Here is a 27,463-nt window from a genome sequence, read left to right on the forward strand (position 1 = left end):
CCTGTCATTAATTGATCTCTCAACAATATTTTTACAAATTGTTTACTTACTTATTTTTGGCTGAGCTGGGTCTTTACTGCTGCCCTGACTTTGTCTAGTTTCAGCGAGCAGGAGCTGCTCTCTAGCTGCGGTGCTGTGGCTTCTCTTGTTGTGGAGCAGGGATCTGGGGTGCAGGCTTCAGTGCTTGAGGTGCGTGGGATCAGTAGCTGCGGCTTGTGGGCACTAGATGTAGGTTCCATAGTTGTGGTACACGGGCTTAGTTGTTCTGCATGTGGGATCTGCCTGGATCAAGGATCAAACCTGTGTCCCCTGCATTGAGACATGGATTCTTTACCATTGAGCCACCAGGAGAGCCCTAAATAGTATTTTTTTAAACATCTCTTATTCTATTTCTGAACAAAATTTAAAAATATTGAACATCCATTCTAGCATGTGTGCATGCTCAGTCACTTCAGTCATGTCCAACTCTTTGCGACCCTATGAACGGTAGCCCACCAGGCTCCTCTATCCTTGAGATTCTCCAGGCAAGAATACTGGAGTGGGTTGCTATGCCCTCCTCTAAGGGATCTTCCCAACCCAAGGGATCAAACCACTGCTGAGCCACCGGGGAAGCCCATCCTTTTGAGACCCTCTTTGCATTGCAAAGCATAGTGAGAGATGAGTCTGGATACCAGATGGAGGAGAACGGGGCCAGAAAGTACATCTAAGTAAAAAGAGGAAGAATAAGAGGTCCCCTTGCTGAAGGTTCAGCGCATAAGACAGCTGGTAAGTCCTGTGGCGGTTTCAGAACACACAGAAAGCTCCCCTTCACAGGTGGTTAATGATCTTTCAGTGTTCTTCCCGCGACTAGAAATCCCAAACAGATTTCAAAGGGTTCAGTCAAACTGACGTTTTTCTGGTAAGGACAGCTGGAGCCGGAAACTGCCCAGCCAGAGCCCACACTGCCAGGCAACCTGGTCAGGCTGGGGCAGTGCTCGGCTACCACCGACAGCCTGGTTGGCAGGAATAAGGGACAGCAACGGAAGTCTCCTGCCCTCCAGCCTAGGGATCCCTGACCACATCCAGAGCCTGTCCCTGAAAGTCTGGGAGGAGAGGCCCCAGGAGCCCCGCAGCCTCAGCCACATTGGCAGGGAAAGGCAACAAGGAAGGGAAGAGCAACCCAGGATTGCAGCCCAGAGCCTGACTTTCTCCAGCCAGCAGCTGGGGAGAGGCGGGGCTGGGGGCGGGGCGGCTGTAGGGGCGGGGCCATCGGGGTGGGCCAGTAGCGGAAGATGGTGGGGGCAGTTCTCTCTCCAGCCCCACCCCTTGGCCTCGGAGGCGGCAACACCGGCCTTGGAACCGCCACCAGCCCAAAACTGTGATTGGGGTCTGAATCTCTACAGCTGCCTTGAAGGTCAGAAGCGGGCTGGGTCTAGGGCCTGACACTCCTGGGTCTCTGCTCCCCTCCTCCCCAACTATCTTCTCTAGTGCCACTCCACACGAAAGCCAGAGGGCTTTTTCTCAATTGCTATTAAGTGAAGTTGCTCAGTCGTGTCCGACTCTCTGCAACCCCATGGACTTTAGCCTACCACGCTCCTCCGTCCATGGAATTTTCCAGGCAAGACTACTGGAGTGGGTTGCCATTTCCTTCTCCAGGGGATCTTGCCGACCCAGGGATCGAACCCCAGTCTTCTGCATTGCGGGCAGACGCTTTACCATCTGAGCCATCAGGGAAGCCCCTAAAACTCCTTCATTTGCTCTGAAGGCAGAGACTTGCCTCCCACTTCCTCCCCTCCCCCGCGCCGCGCCACCCCCCCCAATCTGATTCCTCCCCTGCCCCCTACTCAGCTGTTTCACCTTCCATCAAGACTGAACTCTCCCCAGATACATCTGCAGGGCCTTGCTACAAACTAGTCAGTACACTTGGAATAGCATTCCCACCCTTTTGTTGTTGTTTAGTCACTAAGTCCTTTCCCACTCTTTGCGACCCCATGGACTATAGCCCTGCCAGGCTCCTCTGTCCATGGGACTTCCCCTGCAAGATTAATGGAGTGGGTTGCCATTTCCTTCTCCAGGAGATCTTCCCAACACAGGGATGGAACCCTCCTCTCTTGCACTGGGAGGCAGATTCTTTACTACTGAGCCATCTGAGAAGCCCTCCCACCCTTTATATCTAACTAATTCCAACTGATTTTTGAGACTTAGATGTCTGCTTGAGAAAAGCTTTCCTTGACCCTCCCATCCTGCTGCCATCCATCATAACTGCCTGACTGCCTGTCAGTTCTGCTTCTTTCCCTTCTTCTCTCCCCCTCACCAACCAGGACTGCTGGGTCGCTGCAGCATCTCCAGAGCCTAGTCCACGCACGATGCTCAGAATGATCATAAATGCCCTGCCTGGGGGTCTTCTACCATCCTCTCAACCTCTGCCTGAATGAAAGGTTCCTTCAGTTACTTCATCTCTTAGAGCAGCAAGTCACAAACTAGAACAAGCATCGGAAACACTCTGATGTGGCTGAAGGGAGCTGATTAAAATACAGATAGCTGGGCCCCAGCCTCAGAGTTTCTGATTCAGTAGTTCTGGAGTAGCGCCTGAGAATGTGCGTGGTATTGCAGCTGCTGGCCCAGGGACCACAGTTTAAGAATCATGTCTGACAATCTATGGACTGGGAGAAAATATCTGCAAATGATGCACAGTTTAATTTCCAAAATATACAAACAGCTTATCAGATCAGATCAGATCAGATCAGTTGCTCAGTCATGTCCGACTCTTTGCGACCCCATGAATCGCAGCACGCCAGGCCTCCCTGTCCATCACCAACTCCCGGAGTTCACCCAGACTCACGTCCATCGAGTCAGTGATGCCATCCAGCCATCTCATCCTCTGTCGTTCCCTTCTCCTCCTGCCCCCAATCCCTCCCAGCATCAGAGTCTTTTCCAGTGAGTCAACTCTTCGCATGAGGTGGCCAAAGTACTGGAGTTTCAGCTTTAGCATCATTCCTTCCAAAGAAATCCCAGGGCTGATCTCCTTCAGAATGGACTGGGTGGATCTCCTTGCAGTCCAAGGGACTCTCAAGAGTCTTCTCCAACACCACAGTTCAAAAGCATCAATTCTTCAGCGCTCAGCCTTCTTCACAGTCCAACTCTCACATCCATACATGACCACAGGAAAAACCATAGCCTTGACTAGATGAACCTTTGTTGGCAAAGTAATGTCTCTGCTTTTGAATATGCTATCTAGGTTGGTCATAACTTTCCTTCCAAGGAGTAAGCGTCTTTTAATTTCATGGCAGTCACCATCTGCAGTGATTTTGGAGCCCAGAAAAATAAAGTCTGACACTTTTTCCACTGTTTCCCCATCTATTTCCCATGAAGTGATGGGACCGGATGCCATCATCTTCGTTTTCTGAATGTTGAGCTTTAAGCCAACTTTTTCACTCTCTACTTTCACCTTCATCAAGAGGCTTTTGAGTTCCTCTTCACTTTCTGCCCTAAGGGTGGTGTCATCTGCATATCTGAGGTTACTGATATTTCTCCTGGCAATCTTGATTCCAGCTCATGTTTCCTCCAGCCCAGCGTTTCTCATGATGTACTCTGCATAGAAGTTAAATAAGCAGGGTGACAATATACAGCCTTTATGTACTCCTTTTCCTATTTGGAACCAGTCTGTTGTTCCATGTCCAGTTCTAACTGTTGCTTCCTGACCTGCATACAAATTTCTCAAGAGCCAGATGAGGTGGTCTGGTATTCCCATCTCTTTCAGAATTTTCCACAGTTTATTGTGATCCACACAGTCAAAGGCTTTGGCATAGTCAAGAAAGCAGAAATAGATGTTTTTCTGGAACTCTCTTGCTTTTTCCATGATCCAGCAGATGTTGGCCATTTGATCTCTGGTTCCTCTGCCTTTTCTAAAACCAGCTTGAACATCAGGAAGTTCACGGTTCACATATTGCTGAAGCCTGGCTTGGAGAACTTTAAGCATTACTTTACTAGCGTGTGAGATGAGTGCAACTGTGCAGTAGTTTGAGCATTCTTTGGCATTGCCTTTCTTTGGGATTGGAATGAAAACTGACGTTTTCCAGTCCTGTGGCCCCTGCTGAGTTTTCCAAATTTGCTGGCATATTGAGTGCAGCACTTTCACAGCATCATCTTTCAGGATTTGGAATAGCTCAACTGGAATTCTATCACCTCCACTAGCTTTGTTCGTAAATCAGAGATACCAAAGGAACATTTCATGCAAAGATGGGCTCTATAAAGGACACAAATGGTATGGACCTAACAGAAGCATAAGATATTAAGAAGAGATGGCAAGAATACACAGAAGAACTGTACAAAAAAGATCTTCATGACCCAGATAATCACGATGGTGTGATCGCTGACCTAGAGCCAGACATCCTGGAATGTGAAGTCAAGTGGGCCTTAGAAAGCATTACTACGAACAAAGCTAGTGGAGGTGATGGAATTCCAGTTGAGCTATTCCAAATCCTGAAAGATGATGCTGTGAAAGTGCTGCACTCAATATGCCAGCAAATTTGGAAAAATCAGCAGTGGCCACAGGACTGGAAAAGGTCAGTTTTCATTCCAATCCCAAAGAAAGGCAACGCCAAAGAATGCTCAAACTACCGCAAACTGCAGTCATCTCACATGCTAGTAAAGTAATGCTTAAAGTTCTCCAAGCCAGGCTTCAGCAATATGTGAACCGTGAACTTCCTGATGTTCAAGCTGGTTTTAGAAAAGGCAGAGGAACCAGAGATCAAATGGCCAACATCTGCTGGATCATGGAAAAAGCAAGAGAGTTCCAGAAAAACATCTATTTCTGCTTTCTTGACTATGCCAAAGCCTTTGACTGTGTGGATCACAATAAACTGTGGAAAATTCTGAAAGAGATGGGAATACCAGACCACCTCATCTGGCTCTTGAGAAATTTGTATGCAGGTCAGGAAGCAACAGTTAGAACTGGACATGGAACAACAGACTGGTTCCAAATAGGAAAAGGAGTACATAAAGGCTGTATATTGTCACCCTGCTTATTTAACTTCTATGCAGAGTACATCATGAGAAACGCTGGACGGGAAGAAACACAAACTGGAATCAAGATTGCCGGGAGAAATATCAGTAACCTCAGATATGCAGATGACACCACCCTTAGGGCAGAAAGTGAAGAGGAACTCAAAAGCCTCTTGATGAAGGTGAAAGTAGAGAGTGAAAAAGTTGGCTTAAAGCTCAACATTCAGAAAACGAAGATGATGGCATCCGGTCCCATCACTTCATGGGAAATAGATGGGGAAACAGTGGAAAAAGTGTCAGACTTTATTTTTCTGGGCTCCAAAATCACTGCAGATGGTGACTGCTGCCATGAAATTAAAAGACGCTTACTCCTTGGAAGGAAAGTTATGACCAACCTAGATAGCATACTCAAAAGCAGAGACATTACTTTGCCAACAAAGGTTCATCTAGTCAAGGCTATGGTTTTTCTTGTGGTCATGTATGGATGTGAGAGTTGGACTGTGAAGAAGGCTGAGCGCTGAAGAATTGATGCTTTTGAACTGTGGTGTTGGAGAAGACTCTTGAGAGTCCCTTGGACTGCAAGGAGATCCAACCAGTCCATTCTGAAGGAGATCAGCCCTGGGATTTCTTTGGAAGGAATGATGCTAAAGCTGAAACTCCAGTACTTTGGCCACCTCATGCGAAGAGTTGACTCATTAGAAAAGACTCTGATGCTGGGAGGGATTGAGGGCAGGAGGAGAAGGGGACGACAGAGGATGATATGGCTGGATGGCATCACTGACTCAATGGACGTGAGTCTGAGTGAACTCCGGGAGTTGGTGATGGACAGGGAGGCCTGGCGTGTTGTGATTGCAGAAGAGTCGGACATGACTGAGCGACTGATCTGATCTGATATATATATAACCAAATCACTTTGCTGTACACCTGAAACACAATATTGTAAATCAGGTATACTTCAGTTTAAAAAAAAAAGAATCACATCTGAGAGCATCGCTTTCTTCACTGGTAAAACAGGACAGCTACTGTCTCTACTAGGTTTTGTGACAATCAAATTGAGATAATGCAAATGAAAAACTCAGCATGTTGCCTATATTTAGTAGGTGCTCAATAAGTGTTTGCAACTGCTACGGGGAATGGACAGGAGACATGCCAGGCAGGGAAAACATGAGCAGGGGCAGAGATGGGAAAAAGCCCAAGCAGGGCAGCTGGCCTGGCAGGAAAGCCAGGCCCAGCACAGTAGCCCTGGAGTCCAAGCTTGTCTCTGGAAGCAGTTGGGAGCCACACACAGTTCTGGAGCAGGGCAGTGACAGGTGGAAGCTGCATGTGGCAGCACTGAGCAGGAGGCCATTGCAAGCTCCATGTGCTGAGCACTCCTTGGCTGTTTGACCAGTCAGATTTAGCAAGTAAAAATCAAGGAGATACCATTAAATTTGAATTTCAGATGCCAGTGAATAACTGTTGAGTATAATGTGTCAGTTGCTCAGTCGTGTCTGACTCTTTGGGACCCCGACTGTAGCTTGCCAGACTCCTCCGTCCATGGAATTCTCCAAGCAAGAATACTGGAGTGGGTAGCCATTCCCTTCTCCAGAGGATCTTCGCAACCCAGGGATTGAACCCAGTTCTCCCACCTTGCAGGCAGATTCTTTAGCATCTGAGCCATCAGGGAAGCCCCTCAAATTTAATTGGTCATCCTATATTTTTATTTGCTAAACCTGATCATGCTGGCCAGACACCGTCTGCCGCCCAACTCACAAGTCCGTATCTGGAGGGAGTCAGTGCGGGTTTCTCTGCCTCCCTTTCCACCTTCAGCGGGGCCAGACCACCAGGAGTGGTTGAGGAGCCCACTCCTGCAGCCAGTCTTGCTGCCCATGGCAAGGGGTCACAGCTGCAGGCCTGGGTGAGTGGGTCCTCATGGCACTTCAGGCTGGGTTCACCCAGCAAGAAAGCAGTGGGGTGCAGTGAATAATCACCGGGTCTGTGACAAAGCGCATACGGCTACCAAGATCCACAGAGAAGGAAGTGCCCCCCTGCACTGACGGGTTACTCAAAAGACAAACAGTGGCATACCCCCACCCACCACCACCGCTCAAGGACACTGAGGGAGAGGAGAAAACTGCCTCTATCCTTAACCCCAGAAGTGGGCAAACACAAGCATTCACGCTGCTTGCGTGCTCAAAGGATGCCTCAGAGACGGTGGGTGATGCAAACCGCAAGCTAGAACAGGGTGGTCCCTGCCTTGTTCAGCTCAGCTGGGTGTTAGGACAAGTCATACTACCCGAGGCTGCCTCTGTCTTCCCCCACCTCCAGAAGCATCAAATCCCAGATGATTCATCTCTCCGGAAACAAGCTTGTCGGAAATTCAATTTCTGCAACAATCTTTGTATCAACTTATTTCTCTAACAAAGAACAATGAAAACAATGTGTGCTCCATTTTTTAAAAAATGTGCTAAACACTGTTGAACCCCTAGTATGTGCCCTGCTCTGTGGTCAGTGTTTTATTTCGCTCTGTAGTTCCCAGCCTTGGCAGCACATTACAATCACCCGGAGAGTTGTTGTTTTTTAATTCTCACACCCCAGGCATCAGTATTTGCCAAGGGCACAGAGATTTCAGTGTGCGACCAAGGTTGAGAACCACTGATTCAGTTCATCCTGTTTAATCCAATGCAATCCTACAAGGTAGATTTTTATCTCCATCTTGCAGATGAGGAAATTGAGGCTCCCAGAGGTAGAATTACTGTGCTATCTGTAGCCACAACCCCTGTTCTCTCTCCTCTCTTCCCTCCCAGACTCCCTTGAAGGATTTCTGAAGTTTCCAGGGTTTCCCTGCTGAATATACAGTGCTTCCACAGACATGTTTGTGGCATGACTCTGCCCTCTGGCCACCCGAAATAGCTCTGCTCCCACCCGGGCTCTTCTGAGATACCAGCAGACACAGCCCGGTTTCAGGACTGACACCAAATGACTTTTGCTAAACCTAGAACAGCTGAGGTCCTTCCAGCCAGGTCCTGCCATCTCGAGTCACAGAACAACAGCGACCACCTCTCGCTCCCCACCGGCTAGTACTTTCTTAGCCTGACTCTTTGCCATTGAGTCCCATTCCTCCCAGCTTTTCCTGGGTTTCCTCTGCCTTTACAGCAAACTCCTTCCCCTGCTGACCTTTCTCAGAGCATCTTCATGGGCCGTCCATCCTCACAGGTTGTCGGAGACGTCTTTGGTCCAGGACAAGTCACGAACCACAGATGCCCAAGCCCCCGGCCCGCGGCTTGCGGGTCCATGGATGCTTCAAATCTTCGCGCACCTGGACTTCCAGCTCGGCGAGAAAGCTGGTCATCGCCTGCCCTCTGCTGGCCGATGGAGGTATTGACCCCACTTCCGCTCCACCAGGGTTGCATAGGCGGGATGGAATGAAGAGCGGGCATTTATTGAGTTCCTGCTGTATTTCAGGACTGAACTGGACGCTGGGGTGTAAGCATGAACGCGACCTGCTCTCACGGAATTCCAAGATACAGACCATAACATCAAATTCAAGCGAATATGAAATTATAGCTGTGGGCCATGTGAGTGAATAATACGAGGATCCGATCCAGCCTTGGAGGAGGGTCGGGGGGATGTTGGAGGTGGGATTAGGAACTCCAAGCTGCCCCTAAGAGGGGACTTTCGAGCGCCTGATGCTTCACAAAGTCATTTCAGGTCATCTCGAAAATCCTGCAAGGGCGGGGGCGCTATCCCCATAAAGCAGAAAGCGGGGTCAGATGGGGGAAAGAATTTACCAAAGTCGCACAGCGAGCTAGGAGCAAAGCCAGGCAGGCTTAAGTCGGCTCGATTCCAAAGTCCTGGCTTTTCCGCGGTTCCCGGGGCTGGGGTGGTGGCGGGCCACGGGGATGGTCCCTCCGGGAGCACTAGGGCGCGGGGCGGGGCGGGGCGGGGCGGGCTGGAGCCCGGGGGCGGGGCCTGGAACTCGGGGGGCGGGGCGGACTGGAGCCCGGAGGCGGGGCGGACTGGAGCCCGGGGGAGCGGGGTGGACTGGGGCCCAGGAGCCGGGCCTGGAGCTCGGGGGGCGGGGCGGGCTGGAGCTCGGGGGCGGGGCGGACTGGATCCGGGGGCGGGGCCTGGAGCTCGGCCCCGCCCCGGACACTGTAGGTGAAAGGGCGCCCTTGGGCGTGGGGATCGGGCAGGGCGGGCCTCCCTGGTGGGTGGAGTCTAGACGGATTGGGACCTGCAGAGGCCGCCCTTAGCTCGTGGAAGGGGCGGAACCGGGATCTCGCCCAGTCCTAGAGGAGCCGGAAGTGGCTAGGGAGTGCGGGGCCGGAGACACTTTACCTGCTGACCCTGTGCCCTCAGGTAGAAGCGGCGCTCCGGGATCCCGGAGTCCAGTGGGCAGCTCCCCAGGTAGGGCCCAAACAGGGCCGGAGATGAGGTCCCCGTCCCCCGCCCCACCCGGCCCCGCCCATCTGCCCTGCCATCTGATCCTCATTCCTTCCCGATCCGGGCCCGACTCCCTCTCCAGATATCCGAAAGGAACTCCGGGGTGGTGGAGCCGGGCCTCACTTCATCCCTCTCCCAGACTCAGCGCCTCCGGGGTCCCGGGACATCCAGAATGGGGGATCGGGAGAGAATGAGATATAAAAACCTCTCTGGGGGAAAGTTTCACCACCACCACCACCCCCAGCTTCACCCCTCAGGCAGACTGTGACGCTAGGGAAGACACCCACCCTCTCTGGTACTGAGTGTCCTCAGTTGCAAGACAAGGTCTGACCCTTGCCCCGCCGGCCCTGAGACTGGGCAGGTCAGAGGCAGCAGCTGTGAAGGCAGCTAGGGATCCTGGGTGGAATTGTCTCTCTTGCACAGCTGGAGCAGGGCTGACCCTCCGACACCCTCTGGTCCTAGACAGAGCACTACACGCCACCATCCCTGAATCTGGGAGCCCAGAAAGGCTGAGGGCTGACACCCATGGCAGCTTGTTCTGCCTTCCCTGTGGTGGGGTTGTGTGCAGGCCTGGTGGGGTGGGGTGGCATGTAGATGTTTGTGGACTCTGAGGCCTGGGCACCCTGGCCTCAGCTTTCTGAGGCCTGCAGAAACCTGCCACTCAGCTTTCTCCTATCCCAGCAGCTCTCAGCTGGGGGCAGTTTTGTCCCCCAGGGGACATTTGACAAAGTTTGGAGACAGTTTGATTGTCAGCAAGGCCACCATTTGCAGGGCCTTGAATGCCAAGTTAAGTCTGAACTGTCAACTCAGGGCCGGGGCCATGCATTGGAGTCTGACCTGTCCTGCCCTCAGCACCAGCCTGAGTGAGTGAGGACAGTCACGATTCCGAAAACAGTGCTGCAACTGACAGGTGGTGTGGCTGGGCGTTCAGTGCCTGCCGCTGCTTTATACCAATTATGTCATGACTTACCCAGGCATCCCTGTGTTATTCCCATTTAGGAGGCTGCGGCTGAGGCTCAAAGAGATGAAGTGACTTGCCCAGGGTCACAGCTAGTAAGGGTCAGAGAGACAGTCTGGTGCCTTAAACCACACTGCCTGCTGCCCCCCAGGATCTGCGCATTGGTCACAAAGCCTTGATCTAGGACAGCAGGAAAGAGGGGGCCAGATGAGCAGGAAATTGGGGAATAGGATTCAGAGGCCTTGGGAGGGAGGGGTAGCCATGAGTCCTTAGAGGAATTAAGCTAACCAAGTTCCCAGGGGAAGGGGACATATTTGGTTTTAGACCTGTGAGTTTGAGGGTAAAGGGGAGTATAGGGGAGCCAAGCAGAGCTCTCCTCCATCCAGAGCAGACCAAGGAGGCAGAGCTGGTCCCAGAGACAGGAGGTGTCTTCAGGAATGGGTACAGGTAGAGGGAAGGGAGCCCAGGGCTTGACTCACAAGGCTCTCCCCCTCCCTCCAAAATACTGAGCAGACAGAGGTGGGACATCCACTCGTGAGCGGGGGAGCAAGGAGAGGAATGAATTCTAGGCTCCCATGACATTAGAGCTGAGAAGGTCTGAGAAATCCAGGCCGAGTTTCATAGAAGGGGAAACTGAGGCCAGCAAGTTACTTGCCAGACCACATCCCATGAGTGGATCAGAGTAAGACCCGGCTCCCCCCTCTGCCACTGAGCTTTCTCCTATCCCAGCGGCTCTCAGCTGGGGGCAGTTTTGCCCCCCAGGGGACATTTGACAAAGTTTGGAGACAGTTTGGTTGTCAGGAGGGAGGGTGCCACTTGGCATCTAGTGGGTAGACCAGGAATGCTGCTAAACATCTTACAAGCCGCCCGCCAACCCCACAACAAAGAATTATCCAGCCCCAAACAGCAGTGGTGGTAAAGTTGAGAAACCCAGGAGCAGGTGGAGCTGAGCCTATCTCCTCCGCCCCTTCCCTGCCCACCCACCACCGACTCTTCTGCTCTGTGCAGGGCAGAACGTTGCCCCCACTCCCGGGGTGCCCCTCTCCTGCTTTTGCTCCTTTAAAAAAAAAAATTGTATATACTTATTTATTTTTGGCTGTGCTGGGTCTTCCTTGCCGTGAAGGCTTTCTCTAGCTTCAAGTGGGCTCTACTTTTCATTGCGGTGCGTGGGCTTCTCATAGCGGTGACTTCTCTCTTTGCAGTGCCCGGGCTCTCGGGTTCACGTGGTTGCAGCTCCTGGGCTCAGAGCGCTGACTCAGTCATTGTGATGCATGGGCTTAGTTGCTCCACAGCATGTGAGATCTTCCCGGATCAGGGATCGAACCTGTATCCCCTGCATTGCCAGGTGACAATGCAGGATTCTTAACTGCTGGACTCTTTGCCGCTGAGGAAGCCAATGCTTGCTGCTTTAATATTCGTAGAAGCTTCTGGAGTCTTCTCTGTTTTCCTGGGCTCAGTGATCTAAAGCCCTGCCCACCACATGTCTCTCTTTGTCAGTGGGTCTCCCATATTCGTACTGTAGTGTTAAGGATGGAGAAACCAAAGTGGGAGTTTTCACCTACCACGCAGCAGGCGTGCCTTGCAGGTAAAAGATGTGTTCAATTTGAGTGACATTTTAGAGGAGTCCAAAGAGTTTCATTTTATCCCAATTTCTCACTTTAGCAATTCTCATAGGACTTTATCTTTGTGAAGCTCTCTGTTTGTAACTAGCTCCCAGGTGATGCTGGGCTCTGGAGCAGCACATTTGGGATTTTAGTGAGGCATTACAGGGCTGTGCAGAGAGGGCGGCCCTCTTTGTAGATGACTGTGGCGTGGTTTGGGGACCACGGAGGGGAAGGAACCATGGTATGGAATCAGGAAACCAGGATATGAGTCATCACTCCCTCCCCCCATCTATAGCCTGCTAGCTTCATAGGGTTCAGATAAGTCACTTGACTTGTTTGACAGGTGATCTTGCATGGCAGGTCTGCCTAGAGGATGCAGGATCAGAAGGAAGTGCCCTGTGAAGGTGGGATGGTTTGGGTCCCGGCAGCCAGAAGGGTATAGCCCACTGCCATTGGCCATCAGGGAAGGGGTGATGAGCTGAAGCTGGTGGGGCGGGCACCGGGCCAGCGTGGAGGTGGTTCTCATTATGGCCCTGGCTCTTCTCCGCAGCTGCTATGGCTCCTGCCTCTGGCTGACCCAGCTCTGGCTGGTGTGAGAGCCGGAGGGACCGGTTTAGCTGGAAGAAGAAGGAACAGCTGTGATAGGCCAGGGGCCAGCCCAAGGCCTGAATGTGGGTCTGAGGAGTGGGGTCAGGGCTGAGAACTATGACTACAGACACTGGGATCAGGTCGTGGCTATGAATGGGCTTCCCACATGTCCCAGGGAAACTGGGAAGAATTTGGGAGTTTGGGCTTTAAATTTCGTAGTTTGGGCCCAGCTGTGAGGGATGCCTTACTGTAAGCATCTGAGAACTGAGCAAAGCCTTGGGTACCAGGGTTACCTCCACCCTTGGCCCCCTACACATTAGCCACAATGGCCCTGCAAGGTTCCTTTTACTCCTAGGACCAGGAGGCAGCAAGCAACCCATTTCTCAGATGGGAAAACTGAGGTCCCCTTCTCTCCCTCTGCCTGGGACTGTCCCGTGTGACCCATGGGGGCCCTGGGCCTGATCTGCCATGAGGCTGGCCCCTCACTGTACCCTAACTTGGGGTGCCTCCCCTCTCCCTGCCTCCACAGTCAAGCCATCCCAGAGGTTCACACCAAGGGCTCTGCAAACACCCAGGCCTGGGAGCGAATCCTGGCTCCTCTCCTGACGAGTGGTGAGATCATGGACAAGTCACTCCGCCTCTCTGAGCCTGGCTTGTCTGTAAACAGGGATAATGACCTGCTCGGCCTGCCTGGCGGGTTGTCGTAAAGACGACAGGAGCCCTGCCACTGAGCACTGTGGTCATGATTACTCATGGCATTTAGAGGCTCGCGGCGCCCTGAATGGCCTTACCCGGTGCCCCGATTTGACAGAAGTGAGCATTGCACTTGGAGAAGGGAAGCAGCCCCACGGCCGGCTGGGATCAGAACCCACGTCTACAGGCGCGCCTCCCAGCCCATCACGGCTGCGCGTCTGCGGAGGCACTCCGGGGACTACCAGGACCACACGCCGGAAGCCTGAGGTAGGTCCCGGGGGGTCAGGCTGCGGGGCCTTCCCCAAAAGGGGGGTGGGCCCAGCACCTCCACTTTTTCCCCGGCACAGCCATGAACTACATGGGGCAGCTGGCGGAGACCGTGTTCGGTACGGTGAAGGGCCTATACCGGGGCCTGAACCCGGCCACGCTGAGCGGGGGCATCGACGTGTTGGTGGTGAGGCAGGTGGACGGCTCCTTCCGATGCTCGCCTTTCCACGTGCGCTTTGGCAAGCTGGGCGTCCTGCGCTCGCGGGAGAAGGTGGTGAGTGTTGGCCAGGAGAGGGGCCCCCCGGGGTGGGGGGTGGGCTCTGGGAGCCAGGACAGGACCCAGACCTCCCTGGGGTGGCAGTACATCCTCTGGGCAGGCTTCCCTTCTTTTGTATTTTCTTGGGGTTGGATTGGGGCTTCTGGTCCGGTAGGGTCCCTGCTTTCTCCTGCAAGCAGCATATCAGGGCAGGCTTCTGTAGTGGGGCCATTAGACTGGCTTCAGCTTCCTGAGACCTACCTGTGTGCTCCTGGTAAGTCACTGCACCTGTGTGAGTGGGTACATTCTCGTCTCCCTGATGATGAACTCGGAGCTCACTGGGGACAGGTAGGCGGAGTTACTCACAAGTTAGTTCCTTCCCCTTAGGAGACCAGCTCCGTCTTCGCGGGGCTCAGACAAACATGACAGATTTTTATTTACACCGAGTTCTGGTCTGGTGAGCCCAGACCCCCTTCACAATAGGGTGACTTCCCCAAATCCTAATAGGAGAGTGTAACCTTTCGGGAGATGGTGTAGCTGACTGGTTAAGGGCTTGGGTTGTGGCCTCAGACTTTCTGAGTTCATAGCCTCACTTGGCTACTTCCCAGAAAATTACTTAACCCCTCTGAGCCTCATTTTCCTCATCTGTAAAGTGGGGATGATGATGGGAGCTATGGCCAGGGGTGGCTGTGAAGGTTAAATGAGATGGTCTGTATAACACACTCCAGAGAGTGCCCAGGAAAGGGTCATTATTAACACTGTTCATGTCATGCACAACTGTTCGGGTGTGCTCCTGGATGTTGGGACCCACCAGTGACAAGATGGATCATGTTCTGGGACTTCCCTGGTGGTCCAGGGGTTAAGACTCCATCCTTCCAGTGCAGGGATGTGGGTTTAATCCCTGGTCAGGGAACAAAGATCCCACATGCCACATGGGGTGGCCAAAAAGTTAAAAAAAAAAAAATCATGTTCTTGTGCTGGTGGGCTGTGGGAGAGACAGGAACACAAAAACCAAGGCATGAACAAGAATATTGAGATGGTGAGCAGATACCCTCAGAGTGGGGATCGGGGGCCCCCCAAGGTGGGGAGGGAAGAGAGAGGTCCAGAAAGTGCAGTGCGTTGGGACAGCAGGCAGCCTGTGTCCCAGGACCAGCCTGGAGGCCAGTGGACAAGAGGTGGGAGTGGAGGACGACGGCGGGGACCCCGCTCCACCACGCCCCGTTACAGGTGGACATCGAGATCAACGGGGAGCCGGTGGACCTGCACATGAAGCTGGGGGACAGCGGGGAGGCCTTCTTTGTCCAGGAGCTGGAGAGCGATGAAGTGAGCGCATCTTCACTGGTGACCCTCTGGGCAGGGCCTGGGGTTTGGGGCTGCCTTACCTCCGTGAGGAGCTCGGAAGCCAGCAAGTCACAGGGCCATGCGACCGCCGCCCCGTCCAGCCTCCAGGCCTGTTTTCCCACCCGCTTAGCCCTGCCCCTGCTTTGCTCCACAGGAAGACGTGCCTCCCCGCCTATGCACGTCACCCATCCCTTGGGGGGGCCTGGCGGGGTTCCCTTCGGACTCCCAGCTGGGCACCACCAGCGAGCCTGATGCCAGCATCGCGGGCATGGCCTCCAGTGGGCGGAAGAAGAAACGGCGCAGGAGGAAAACCAAGCGGAAGGAGGGCACGGTGGCAGCCGATTCTAGTTCAGAGGAGCTGGAGGCGGGCGCTGAGAGTGAGCCATCCCTGCTGGAAAAGCCAAGGCCGGAGCCCCCAGGGTATGTACGGGGCTGAGGGTGTGGGCACGCCACCTGGGCTTCAAGCTCAGTTTCCTCTGGCAATGCTGTGTGACCCTGGGCCAGGTCCTTGACCTCTCTGGGCTTTCGTTGCTTTACTTCCTCGGTGATGTCCAGGCTTCCATGCCCTGCCCAGGGTACCTGTCCTGTCAGTGACCGTTTATTTCCCCGTGGCCCCCTCAGCAGCATCCAGCCAGAAGGGGAGTCCCCTCCGGAGCCCAAAGACATCTACCCCTACTCTGACGGCGAGTGGCACCCCCAGGCCAGGTGAGCGTCCAGGAGGGCTACAGGCAGAGACTCAAAGCCAAGGCCCCTGAGAGGGGTCTCCATGTACATTTTGCCGATGAGTAATGATACAGAACATATTTATTGCATCTACCACCCTGTATATCTTTTGTGTAAAGTGTTGATATTCAACTGTCTTGCCCATTTGTTTTTTTATTGCAGTAAAATACACATGGGACTTCCCTGGTGGTCTAGTAGTTAAGACTAACTACTAGTTAAACTGGAGAAGGCAATGGCACCCCACTCCAGTACTCTTGCCTGGAGACTCCCATGGACAGAGGAGCCTGGAAGGCTGCAGTCCATGGGGTCGCTGAGGGTCGGACATGACTGAGCGGCTTCACTTTCACTTTTCACTTTCATGCATTGGAGAAGGAAATGGCAACCCACTCCAGTGTTCTTGCCTGGAGAATCCCAGGGACAGGGGAGCCTGATGGGCTGCCGTCTCTGGGGTCGCACAGAGTCAGACACGACTGAAGCGACTTAGCTGCAGCAGCAGCAGTAGTTAAGACTCCACACTTCCAAGGCTGGGGGCATGGGTTTGATCCCTGATTGGGGAACTAGGATCCCACATGCTGCATGGTACAGCCAAAAAGTTGAAAAGAAAAAACATAGAGAATTTATCATTTTAACCATTTTAAATAATTCCCTGGTGGCTCAAGCGGTAAAGAATCTGCCTGCAATGCAGGAGACCCGGATTCTATCCCTGGGTCAAGAAGATCCCCTGGAGAAGGGAATGGCTACCCACTCTAGTATTCTTGCCTGAAGAATCCCATGGACAGAAGAGCCTGGCAGACTAAAGTACATGGGGTCGGACACGACTGAGCAACTAACTCATCGTCAGCCATTTTAAGGGACACAGTTCAGTGGCATTTAGTATACTCACGGTATTGTAGAACCATCACCCACCTCGAGTTCTAAAGCCTTTTCACACCCTTAATGGAACCCCTAAACCCATTAAGAAGTCACAACCTGGGACTTGCCTGGTGCCCCAGTGGTTAAGACTCTATACATCCAACGCAGGGAGTGTGGGTTCAATCCCTGCTTGGGGAAGTAAGATCTCACATGGCACACGGCCCAAGAAAAAGAAATCACAGCTTTGCCCATTGTTGTTTTTTCTTTTTTTAAACTGGATTGCCTTCTTATTGTTGATTTACAGGAGTTCTTTATATATTTATATATTCTTTATATATTCTAGATCCAACACCGGTACAAATCCATGTTACACACACACAAAAAAACGTTCCCAGGCTGGAGAGGGTGGCAGGGGGTGGCCGGCTGGCTTGGGGGCCCCTGAGTTCTTGCTTCCTGCAGCCTCTCACCAGGTGAGCTAACATCTCCCAAGAGTGACTCGGAGCTGGAACTGCGGACCCCCGAACCCAGTCCCCTGAGAGCGGAGTCCCACATGCAGTGGGCCTGGGGGAGGCTGCCAAAGGTGAGTCCCCTCTGTGTCAGCCCCCCAGCCTTACCTCTTAGAGGCTCCATGGCCCCTGCGGGTCAGGACTGGAGTGACTGACACTTGGCCTGCCTCCCTGAGGCCTTGCAGGGTGTGAGAAGCAGGCCCTTCCCCGTCCCCATCGTGCCCCGTCTGTTTGATTGAAGGTGGGCAAAGCTGAGTGGCCCGAGTCCTCGGTGGTCGCTGATGCCAGCTCCAGGACAGCCTCTCCGCCTCAGGGGGCGCCCAGCACCCCCTCCACCTCTGTGATTGGTGTGGACCCTCCGGGACTCCCAACCCTGCAGAGAGGGGCTGGCACTGACCTTCTTCAGCCTGACACAGAGGCGCCCACTCTGGCGGGTCCCCCTCTTTCTGCCCCTGAGAGGGAGGAAACCAAAACTCAGAGTTCTGGGGACGCGGGGCCCCGTCCTCCATCCAAATCCTGGAGCTGGGCTGCTTTGGAAGACCCCGCTCACACCCGGAAGCCGGAGGGGGTCTCCCAGAGGAAAGGTGAGTGATGGCCGGACCCCTCCCACTGCTTCCCTGGCCTCAGGTTATCATCCCCTGAGTGGACTCCGGGACTTCAGGCACATCTAAGCACCTACTGTGTGCACTGTGTCTGGCCCAGCCCTCCTTGTGGGACTCACAGTCCCATGGCGCAGACAGATGACACAGGCGTAAAGCAGGGAGAGTGTAACGTGGTACATACCAGACAGAATCATTGGTTGGGATGGGAGCTATTTAAATCATGGGACTGGGGAAGGCCTGTCTGAGCAGGTGATGCCTGAGCTGAGACATGGGCCATAAAGATCCAGCCAAGTAAGGACCAGGGGAAGAGAATTCTAGGCAGAGGCAACAGCATGGCGATGAGGAGGGAGAGAGGTTTCGTGTCTAGGAACCGAGGCAGATGGTGTTTCTTAAGCGAGGCCAGGGAGAGTGTTAAGAGAGGAAATTGGCTCCTGAGCTGTCCACATGGGTAGTCACTGGCTACAAGTGCCTATTTAAATTAAAAGTGAAAGTAAAAGTGTCAGTCGCTCAGTCGTGTCCGACTCTTTGCAACCCCGTAGACTGTACCCCGCCAGGCTCCTCTGTCCATGGAGTTCTCCAGGCAAGAATACTGGAGTGGGAAACCCATTCCCTTCTCCAGGGGATCTTCCTGACCCAGGGATTGAACCGTGGTCTCCTGCACTGCAGGCCGATTCTTTACCGTCTGAGCCACCAGGGAATCCCCAAATTAAAATTAATTGAAATGAAGTAACACTTGGAGGACTTCCCTGGTGATCCAGTGGTACAGACTCCCCACTTCCACTGCAGGGGCAAGGACTCAGTCCCTGTTTGGGGAACTAAGATCCCACACGCCCTGTGGCGCGGCCAAAAAAAAAAAATTAAATAAGACTTAAAATTCCATTTCTTCATCAGGCCACGTTTACGTATACCCCACAACGTCGTGTGGTCAGGAGCTACCGTAGTGCACAGCGCAGGCCTGGGACCTTTCGGCCTTACAGACGGTTAACCCTGGACCAGACAGCGCCACCTTGTGGTGCTCGGGGGTAGGGGACGCAGAGTGCTCCCAAGAGTCCACCTCGCTGGGTTAGGCCGACACATGCCCCCGCCTCTCCCGCCAGGTTCCCTGAAAAGAAGCCAGCACCTGGGCCCCAGTGACATCTACCTGGATGACCTGCCCTCCCTGGACTCTGAGAACGCAGCCCTTTACTTCCCCCAGAGGTGCCCGGGTTCTGGACTCCAGGGTGTCTTGGGATCGAGGCCCGTGGGGACAGGGGTCGGCTAGCAGGGGCCAGGCCCTCCTCCCAGCTGCCGCCTCCTATTCATGTCCCTGTTGGTCCTTTCGTCCCCAGCAACAGTGGGCTGGGGGCCGGGAAGTGGAGTGCACCGGACAGCCTGAAGCCCCTGGGGGACTGCAACCCCGAGCAGGAGCCAGAGCCCATTGCGGACACAGCAGACGCAGTGGTGCTGTCCCTCTGCGGGGGCCTGGCCGACAGCAGGGACGTCTCCGTGGGTATGCTCGGCGGTGGCCCCTGCCCTCCCGAGGACTGAGCCCAGGGGGCAGAAGAAGGGAGGGAAGACCCTCAAGGGTGGGCAGCGGAGGTGTGCGTGAGGCTTCATGGAGCCCACCCTCGGCCAGCAAGTGCTGGGCGTCCCCAAGACCCCATGGGGCCAATGTTAAGTGACACGGAGCTGTGATTCCAGGATGGCCTGGGGTGGGACCAGCAGATGCCAGAGCCCTGGGGAGCCAGGAGCCCTGCTCTGGTCAAGCTGCAGGAGGCCCCAGGGGCAGAGATGGGGCAGCCGGGAGGGGCGGGGACAGTAGGTCAGACGGGACATCAGCCTCACCTCTCACTTTCTGCCTCTGTGCCCAGAGAAGTTCAGCCAGCACCTGGTCTCCTACGAGGACCTTGCCCAAAACCCCGGCCTCCTAGACGACCCAAACCTGGTGGTGAAGATCAACAAGCAGTGGGTACTGGGACTGGGCCGCTGGGTCGCCCCTTCCTCCACAGCCCTGACACCCCATCTATCTCTGCAGGCATTATAACTGGGCTGTAGCTGCCCCCATGATCCTGTCCCTGCAAGCCTTTCAGAAAAACCTGCCCAAGGTAATGGTTGGAGCTCCCCCCAGATCTCCTGGGGGAAGTGGCCATAGCCTTGGGGGAGGGGCCCCTTGGCAAGGAAGGGGAGGGTGGGCAGAGATGGGCCTGGGGCTGATGGACGGCAGGACCCACTCGGGGAGGAGAGACTCAGGCTCCCTGAAGCCTTGCCCCAGGCGATGTGGCCGAAGCACCCCCCTTTCCCTGGCTTCCTGCCATGGCTAAGTCCATTTGGAATGGATTTCGACTTCAGAGGAATTCAGGGCAAACCAGAAGCAATAGGGACGTGTCTTCAGCAGGAGCTTTTTGGATCTGAGAGACAGTCTTGGGAGGTGGAGGTCCCACCCCTCACCTTCCCCGGAGACCCTCTCCAGGCTGAGCTTGGGGTTTTGCTTTATCAGCACACAGTTGTTGAGTACCTACTATGTGCTGGGCCTGGACCAGGGAGAGTCACGCCCTCATAGGGAGATACTTAACCAGAAACTCAGTCAAATGAGTATACAGTTCAACTGTGAGAAGTGGGAAGGAGCAGTCTGGGGTCCTTTGAGAGCCTCCAGCAGGGGTTTTGCTGACGTCTGAAGGGTGAGTAAACAAGGGTGGGGAACAGCCTGTGCAGATGCTCAGAGGTGGAAGGTCCAGTCTCTGTAGTCCCTCCCAGAACCTCCACCCCTCACAGGGCTGACCTGCACCCAGCCCTTCTGCCCCTCAGGAGCCATCCAGGGCCCCACCCTGTCTGGCCCATCCTTATTAGCTTGGTTAGGCTTGCCTGAATGACCTGATGTTGACAGCGGGTGCCTCCCATTGGTGCCCCTCAGCTCTGCCCTCTGGTTGGCTGTAGGTCTAAGCTGGGACCCCAGAGCCTGTGGGAAGGGAGAGGGTCTCCCCCGGCCCCCCCGCTTGGCTCTCCTCACCTTAACCCAGACAAACTCAGGACAAACTTAGGAGAAGCTCCACCAGCCCAAGTGGTGGGCACTAAGTCCCTTAAGTCGTGCCCAACTCTGCGCAACCCCATTAACTATAACCCGCCAGGCTCCTCTGTCATGGGATTCTCCAGGCAAGAATACTGGAGTGGATTGTCATGCCCTCCTCCAGGAGATCTCCCCGACCCAGGGAGAGATTGAACCCGCAGCTCTTACGTCTCCTGTATTGGCAGGCTGGTTCTTTACCACTAGCGGCACCTGGGAAGCCCCAGCCTCTTCCCTGCCCAGGTGGACACCCTGGCACTTGTCCTCCTGACTTGGGTTCTCCATTCTGTATTTGCAGGAAGCTGATGAGTCTCCTAGGTGGGCCTGGGCTGAGCTATCCCTAGGATTACCTAGCACAAACAGAATCAGATATTTTCACAGGGTCGTGCTTTCCCCACCAGACAATGATGGGTCACGTGTACAGAGAAGGAGGCTGCTCAGGGGATAGATCACTAACCTTAGGAATTGCCCACGTTGGTCTTGGAGGTTGAGGGTGGTATTGACTAGAGACTCCCTGCCGCCACTTGGTGGCATCATGCAGGGAGAACCAGATGTTGAGAAACTCCCAAAGCACTGCCTTTGGCCACTAGAGTAGGGCTGATGGTAGTAGATCTTGATTCATGAGATCTGGAGGCCAGGCCAAGGCTGGGCTAGAGCTGGGGGATCAGCTCTAGCTGGGGTGGGGTGGAGGCAGGCAGAAGGGGCCTTTGTTCTCCCACGCTTATCTCCTAGAGTCATTGCCCAAGATGGGGGTGAGTAGGCTTCTTTAGCCTCCACATGTAGATAGCACCTTGCTCTAGGGTCAGCCCCAGATTCTGGGGTCAGGGGGGTCGCCTGGGCAAGGTAAGGTGGGTTTGTGGGGGCAGGAGAAAATGCCAGTGGCCTTCCTCTGCCCGCAGAGCACTGTGGACAAGCTGGAGAAGGAGAAGATGCCCCGGAAGGGAGGCCGGTGGTGGTTTTCCTGGCGACGCAGGGATTTCCCGTCCAAGGAGGTGGGTGATCATGGTCCCAGGGTGGGCCCGCGTGGGCAGTGGGCGGGAGTTCACTAGATGGATATTCCCCCCACAGTGCAGCGCCCAGAGGGAGAAAACCGCAGTGCGGGAGCAGCGGGGGTAAGTCGGATCTCGTGGCTGGGGCTCTGCAGCTGGAGCAGGAGCTGGGGAGGATGGCCGTGGGGGGCGGGTAGAGCCAGCACCCCTCCCCTGCCGTGGGTCTTTGTCATTCCACAATCACTTCTACACCCCTTCTTCTTCCTGGGACATGTCCCCATTTCACAGGTGGGAAAACCTACATACACCAAAGGTCTCACAGCCAGGAAGTGGCAGAGCTGGAAGGGGTACCCAGACAAGGGGCTACCTTATAAAGGAGTGGGGCATCCTGTCTCCCGCAGGGGCCAGCTGACCTTGCTTCCTTTTCTCATGTCTGAAGTGGCCCAGAGTGTCCAAGCCTGGGTTGGGGGGTGGGGGGCGGTTATCAAGGATGGGCTGACTGCTCCCGCGGCAGGTGGGATTGGCCAGGACAGAGTTCTCAGTTCACCATCTCTGAAGCAGGTACCAGAATCCTGACCATGGAGAGCACCCTGGGGGCTGGGCACCCTGCATCTCCTCTCCAGCTCTGTGGAGTCACCCTTTTGGGTGGAGACCCCCCTGGCCTGCGTACCTGTGCCTGCCACCACCCATTAAGTGGGCAGCCCCTAGAGGGAGGGGTCCCTAGAGGTGCAGGGACATGTGGCAGGCTTCCTGTGACCTGGGTGAGGGGTGGGCGCATACAGGAGGGAAAGCCTTGCCTGGGGGAAGTGGCTTGAGAGCTGGTCCACCCGCAGGGAGAAGACAGAAGCCCTGAGCAGCGAGGACGACACCCTGGACAGCCCCGTCATCCTGGAGGCCCCCTCCCCGCCCCCATCGCCCCCAGCCCACGCCCGTGCCTACAAGAAGTCCCTCCGCCTCTCCTCCAGTCAGATCGTAAGTGTGTGCAGGTGTGGGGGAGGCGGGGCTGCGAGAACTGTGTTCCCAGGGCCCTTAGGGCACGACTGTAAAACAGCTTGTGTTCACCGAAGCCCAGAATCCATCCCCCAGCATCTGCCATCCTCCCCTGGGGATGCCTGTCTGTGCCACTTCTTCACATGCCAGCCCTTTTTTTTTTTTTTTAAGTTGAGTATTAGAGAAATGTGAGAGGTAAAGACACCCCAAGTGACAGAAAACTCTGAAAATGTCCCTTTTCAAGCCAAGTCTGACCTTGACCTCCCCAAAAGGACAAGAAACTGGTGGGTTAGTAACACCATTCTCTGGCAGCCACCTCGCAGGGGCATCTCAGCCAGGACTGCTTCCCACCCCTGGACAAAGGCAGGGAGAAGACAAGCCCATTCTTTGGTGGACACTCTGGCTAGAAAAGCCCCCTCTTATGTATAGAATCTTAAAATAACCTGCAGGGACTTCCCTGGTGGTGGTCCAGGGGTTAAGGCTTTGCACTTTCAATGCAGGAGGCACAGGTTTGATCCCTGGTAGCGGAACTAACATCCCACCTACCCTGCAGCATGGCCAAAAGCAATTAAAAAGAAAAAAATGTCCCTGTAGTGGGTTGGCTGGCTCTGGGTCTGCCTTTGGAAGCTACAGGAAATCAAACTCTGATGACAGCCTCTCAGAGACTCTGGTAACCCTAGGCCCCCAAGTCACACCCTAGAGTCACTGTGGCTCCTGTAACAAGAATGTTTTTTTCCCAAGTGTGACTCTGGCCAGGGAGGTGCCCAGCAGGGTCTGGCCAGCCTGGTACAGAGTAGCTGCTATCTGTGTGGTTCTCAGGGGCGCACACCCAGCTTGGGGATCAGCCAGGTCACAAGCTGTGACCCTGATTCTTCTCTTTGGACCAAGGGCAGGGCTAGGTCTCTCTTCGGGGGGAGATGTCACAGGTACCCTAGCCTCAGGCAGGGGACTGCCGGTGAAGATCCCCTCAGTGCCCACTCCACGGAGTGGGGTGTCTCCGCCCAGAGCAGTGTCGGCCCCGAGGCTGACGTGAGAAACCTGGACGGGGGTCACGGGCCAGGCTTGGTCCATGAGCTTCATCTCAAAGCTCCCGTGCCCGGCGCTGTACGGGCCCCACCAGCAGCCCCTCGAGTCCTCCTTGTGGCCACCTTCTGCCTACATGGCTGCCTCTGATGCATTCAGGAAGGTTCCTGAGTTGGGAGGAGCAGGAGAAAGAGGCCTGTGGAGAGGCAAGGTCACAGTGTGGGGGTGGGTGGTGGAAGGACAGTGTCCGGCTGAGCCACGGCCCCCCTCCCCCGTCCGACTCCAGCGGCGCCTGAACCTGCAAGAAGGTGCCAACGACGTGGTCTTCAGTGTGACCACCCAGTACCAGGGCACCTGCCGCTGCAGGGCCACCATCTACCTGTGGAAGTGGGACGACAAGGTGGTCATCTCCGATATTGACGGCACCATCACCAAGTGAGGCGCGGTCAGCCGTGGGCCGGGAGGGCCTGGGGACTCGCCTCCCTCTGTGCTAGAGGAGGGGGTGAGAGAGAGAGGGGCCCACCCTCCCAGTGGGCTATTGGGGGGTGGGGGTGGGAGTCCACTGGGCCACACCCCCTGAGCTGGAGGGCCACGTGGGACTGTCTCCAAGTAACTGGGTACTTACTCTGTGGGTCTAGGTCGGACGCTCTGGGCCACATTCTGCCCCAACTGGGGAAAGACTGGACACATCAGGGCATCACCAGTCTCTACCACAAAATCCACCTGTGAGTGCTGGGCTGGGCAGGGCCCCAGGGAGGGAGTGACAAGATGTCTGAGGCCACCCTGGCCTCCACCCCCAGAAGCCAGGCTTGGGGACCCAGGGCAAAGGAGGAGCCCGGGGCAGGTCCCTGGAGTGGGGAGACCTGTTGGCCCTCAGCTCTGTGAAAGGCTCATCTCCTGGGGCCGGGCCCGGGGCCTGAGTCTACCTGCTGGCCTTCCTGCCATAGATGAAGCCTACAGACTGGCCCGAGTTCTTGCCTCGGGCCTGGGTCCACCTGGGCCTCGGGACTCTGTGCGTGTCCCTTCTCCCTCCCGGCCTGGCTCAGCTGCTGTCCTAAGCCCCTCCCGGCAGAGGCGCCAGGGTTGCGCTTAAGCCGATCATAGCCACGAAGACGAGGTGGGTTGGGCCGGTCTTTTGATTCCGCGTCTCACCCGCAGAAACGGGTACAAGTTCCTGTACTGCTCGGCACGGGCCATCGGCATGGCCAACCTCACCAAGGGGTACCTGCAGTGGGTGAGCGAGAGGGGCTGTGGCCTCCCTAAGGGCCCCATCTTGCTGTCCCCCAGCAGCCTCTTCTCTGCCCTGCACAGGTAACTGCCCCGCGGGACGCAAGCCCACCACTGGGGCGGGGCAGGGCAGGGAGGGGAGGTATGCAGGCCCACCGCCAGCCTGGGCCCGGCTGGGCCAGTGTCAGGCCTCGCTTGGGCATCCGCTGGGTCAGACCCTGCAGCCGTCCCCTGACCCTGCTCATCCGGTCGCACGCTAACCCCCTCCCTGCCCACGGCCCCGGCTGCCGCAGGGAGGTGATAGAGAGGAAGCCGGAGGTGTTCAAGATCGCCTGCCTGAGCGATGTCCAGCAGCTCTTTCTGCCCCAGGAACAGCCCTTCTATGCCGCCTTTGGGAACAGGCCCAATGTGAGTGTCCCCTCCTTGGGGAGCAGGGGACGCTGAGCTACCGGCTCTACCCTTCCCGGCCTTCTGACCCCCTGACCCCTCCTCGTCTCCCGTAGGATGTCACTGCCTACCGGCAGGTCGGCCTGCCTGCCTGCCGCATCTTCACGGTCAACCCCCGGGGAGAGCTCAGCCAGGAGCTGATAAAGAACCACAAGTCCACGTGAGGGCCTGCCACGTGCCCCCATGCCCCAGCCCTCTCCCCAGGGCCCAGTGCCACCTACCTACCTGCCCCTGGGGACCACCCCCCTTCCCTCCCAGCCCCAGGTCCAGGGCTCCCAGGCAGAACGCAAGGTGTCCACATGCGGTGATGGAGACCTGCACCTCTGCCAGGTCCAGGGCTCCCAGGCAGAACGCAAGGTCTCCCCTGCCGTGATGGGGACCTGCTCCTCTGCCCGCAGGTACGAGCGGCTCAGCGAGGTGGTGGAGCTCCTCTTCCCGCCTGTGGCCCGCGGCCCCAGCACAGACCTGGCCCACCCTGAATACAGCAACTTCTGCTACTGGCGGGAGCCGCTGGCCCCCGTGGACCTCGACGCCTTGGCCTGAGCCTGCCTCCGGCTGCCCGCCGACCATGGCCCAGCCCAGAACTGACTGTGTGTCCCAGGGAGTGGGGGTCGTAAAGCCAGGTGCCCACTTGGCCAACCTGCTGAAGGGGAGGAGGGGGGCTGCGAGCTGGCCGTGGCCTCACCTGTCCCCGGGTCTTGGCCAGCTGAGGTACGTTGAGGGGGCAAGGGGGCCGCTGCTCCAGGCCTCGGCGTGGCCCTGCCCTGTAGCCAGGAAATGATTGGGTCCTTGCGGGGGTTCTCTACACCCTTGATGTCTCTTTCCCTCTTCACCTGGGACCCGGGTTCAACTCCTGACAGGACAGAGATGAGAGAGGCCCCTCTGAGGCTTGAGGCCTGTACGCCCAGGAGAGGGGCCAACCATCCAGGGAATAAATTGTCTTCCAGCCCTCCTGGGGAGCCTGCACTGTGCCCTCTGAAGCGAGATCCTCCGTAGCCCCGGCCCCTTCCCACAGCTCTAGAGCCAGCCAGACGTCACTGCGGTCCCCCGCTGGTACCCTGGCGTCTCAGCCCATCCAGACCCCAGAGGCACTAGGACCCCCCTCCCCAGCCTCTGGGGAGGGAGATGCCATACACCCGGCCCCTCCCCGCACCTCCATGGAGGACACAGCCCTAGACTCTGCCAGGGCAGGCAGGGGATGACCTGCCTGGCCCGCTCCCCACACCCCCCGCCCCCGCCAGCCCTTGCTGGTCATTTCACCACCCACACAGCTGCGGCATGAGTTTCTGTCTGAGGGGCTGTGGGAAGCAGGGCCGACACCCCACTGCTGCCATCCCTCCCACCGCCTTTGGGGAAGAAAGGACCTTTAGACGGGCTAAAAGCTTTAATCCAGGCTTGCCCTACCCACCCCCCCCACCACCCCCCCAGCACCAAAGTGGAGGGCAGAACCCCAAATGTCAGGAAGGTAGAAGGCGGGGCTGCAAGCTAACCGGGGGCACCCAGGCCCCCCTGGGGGGACCGAGGCCGGAAGCCTCAGCGGGGTGTGTGAGCTAGACAAACACTTGTGTTCTCATGCTGTCATACCTGAATTTCTCACCCCGTTGTGAATATCCGCGCAGGGCTGGGGTTTTCCAAGGATGTCGGAAACTAGGCCTGGAGCCCTTGCTCTCCAGCCGTGGCCTCCTGCCCAGGGTCTGGCCTCATTCGGGCCATGACGTACATGAGGGCTGCCCTCCGGAGGGAGGCTCTAACCTGGGGTGGGTGGCGGATTTTCCCCCAAATGGAAAGCAGGGGACCAAGCGGGGACCAGAGTACCCTAGAAATGTCTTTGGGGAAGGGAAGGCAAAAAAGGATAAATTACAGTGGGAGGGGCCTCCAAACATCCTTTCCGCCAGGAAAACACAGCTGCCTAAGCCCTCACCTTGGGGGAGGATCAGAAGGAATAAAGA

General features: G+C 55.8%; 2 protein-coding genes across 11 annotated transcripts in view; one reads left to right on the forward strand and one right to left on the reverse strand.

Moving 5' to 3' along the window:
• Positions 1 to 8,278, reverse strand: part of ZHX3 (zinc fingers and homeoboxes 3) — a 136,467-nt gene extending 128,189 nt beyond the window's left edge. Inside the window, exons 1-2 of one of the 2 annotated variants that reach the window (XM_070381737.1) lie at positions 8,140 to 8,275; positions 51 to 309 (exon numbers count right to left, since the gene is read on the reverse strand). The gene's annotated coding sequence lies outside the window, so the exon portion shown is untranslated. Of the gene's footprint in view, positions 1 to 50; positions 310 to 8,139 lie in introns of both variants that reach the window. The other variant, XM_070381738.1, reaches the window with a different exon arrangement.
• Positions 8,279 to 8,361: 83 nt separating this feature from the next.
• LPIN3 (lipin 3) lies at positions 8,362 to 27,463 on the forward strand. 9 transcript variants are annotated; one of them, XM_070381743.1, is made up of 21 exons: positions 8,362 to 8,540; positions 13,088 to 13,518; positions 13,599 to 13,792; positions 15,002 to 15,097; positions 15,270 to 15,535; positions 15,737 to 15,820; positions 17,150 to 17,270; positions 17,438 to 17,780; positions 18,896 to 18,995; positions 19,127 to 19,287; positions 19,649 to 19,742; positions 19,813 to 19,882; positions 21,738 to 21,830; positions 21,907 to 21,950; positions 22,661 to 22,799; positions 24,127 to 24,275; positions 24,479 to 24,565; positions 24,999 to 25,151; positions 25,361 to 25,475; positions 25,571 to 25,674; positions 25,913 to 27,462. In XM_070381743.1, the coding sequence occupies exons 3-21, from the start codon at positions 13,601 to 13,603 to the stop codon at positions 26,055 to 26,057; spliced, it is 2,556 nt and encodes an 851-aa protein (XP_070237844.1). In that variant the 5' UTR covers positions 8,362 to 8,540; positions 13,088 to 13,518; positions 13,599 to 13,600; the 3' UTR covers positions 26,058 to 27,462. The 9 variants fall into 9 exon arrangements, with proteins under 9 accessions (XP_070237844.1, XP_070237846.1, XP_070237847.1 ...); XM_070381745.1 differs by having other exon boundaries at positions 13,322 to 13,518; XM_070381746.1 differs by having other exon boundaries at positions 8,417 to 8,540; positions 13,370 to 13,518.

The sequence above is a fragment of the Bos mutus genome, chromosome 13 (genome assembly GCF_027580195.1).
Source record: "Bos mutus isolate GX-2022 chromosome 13, NWIPB_WYAK_1.1, whole genome shotgun sequence".
NCBI classification, from domain to species: domain Eukaryota; kingdom Metazoa; phylum Chordata; class Mammalia; order Artiodactyla; family Bovidae; genus Bos; species Bos mutus.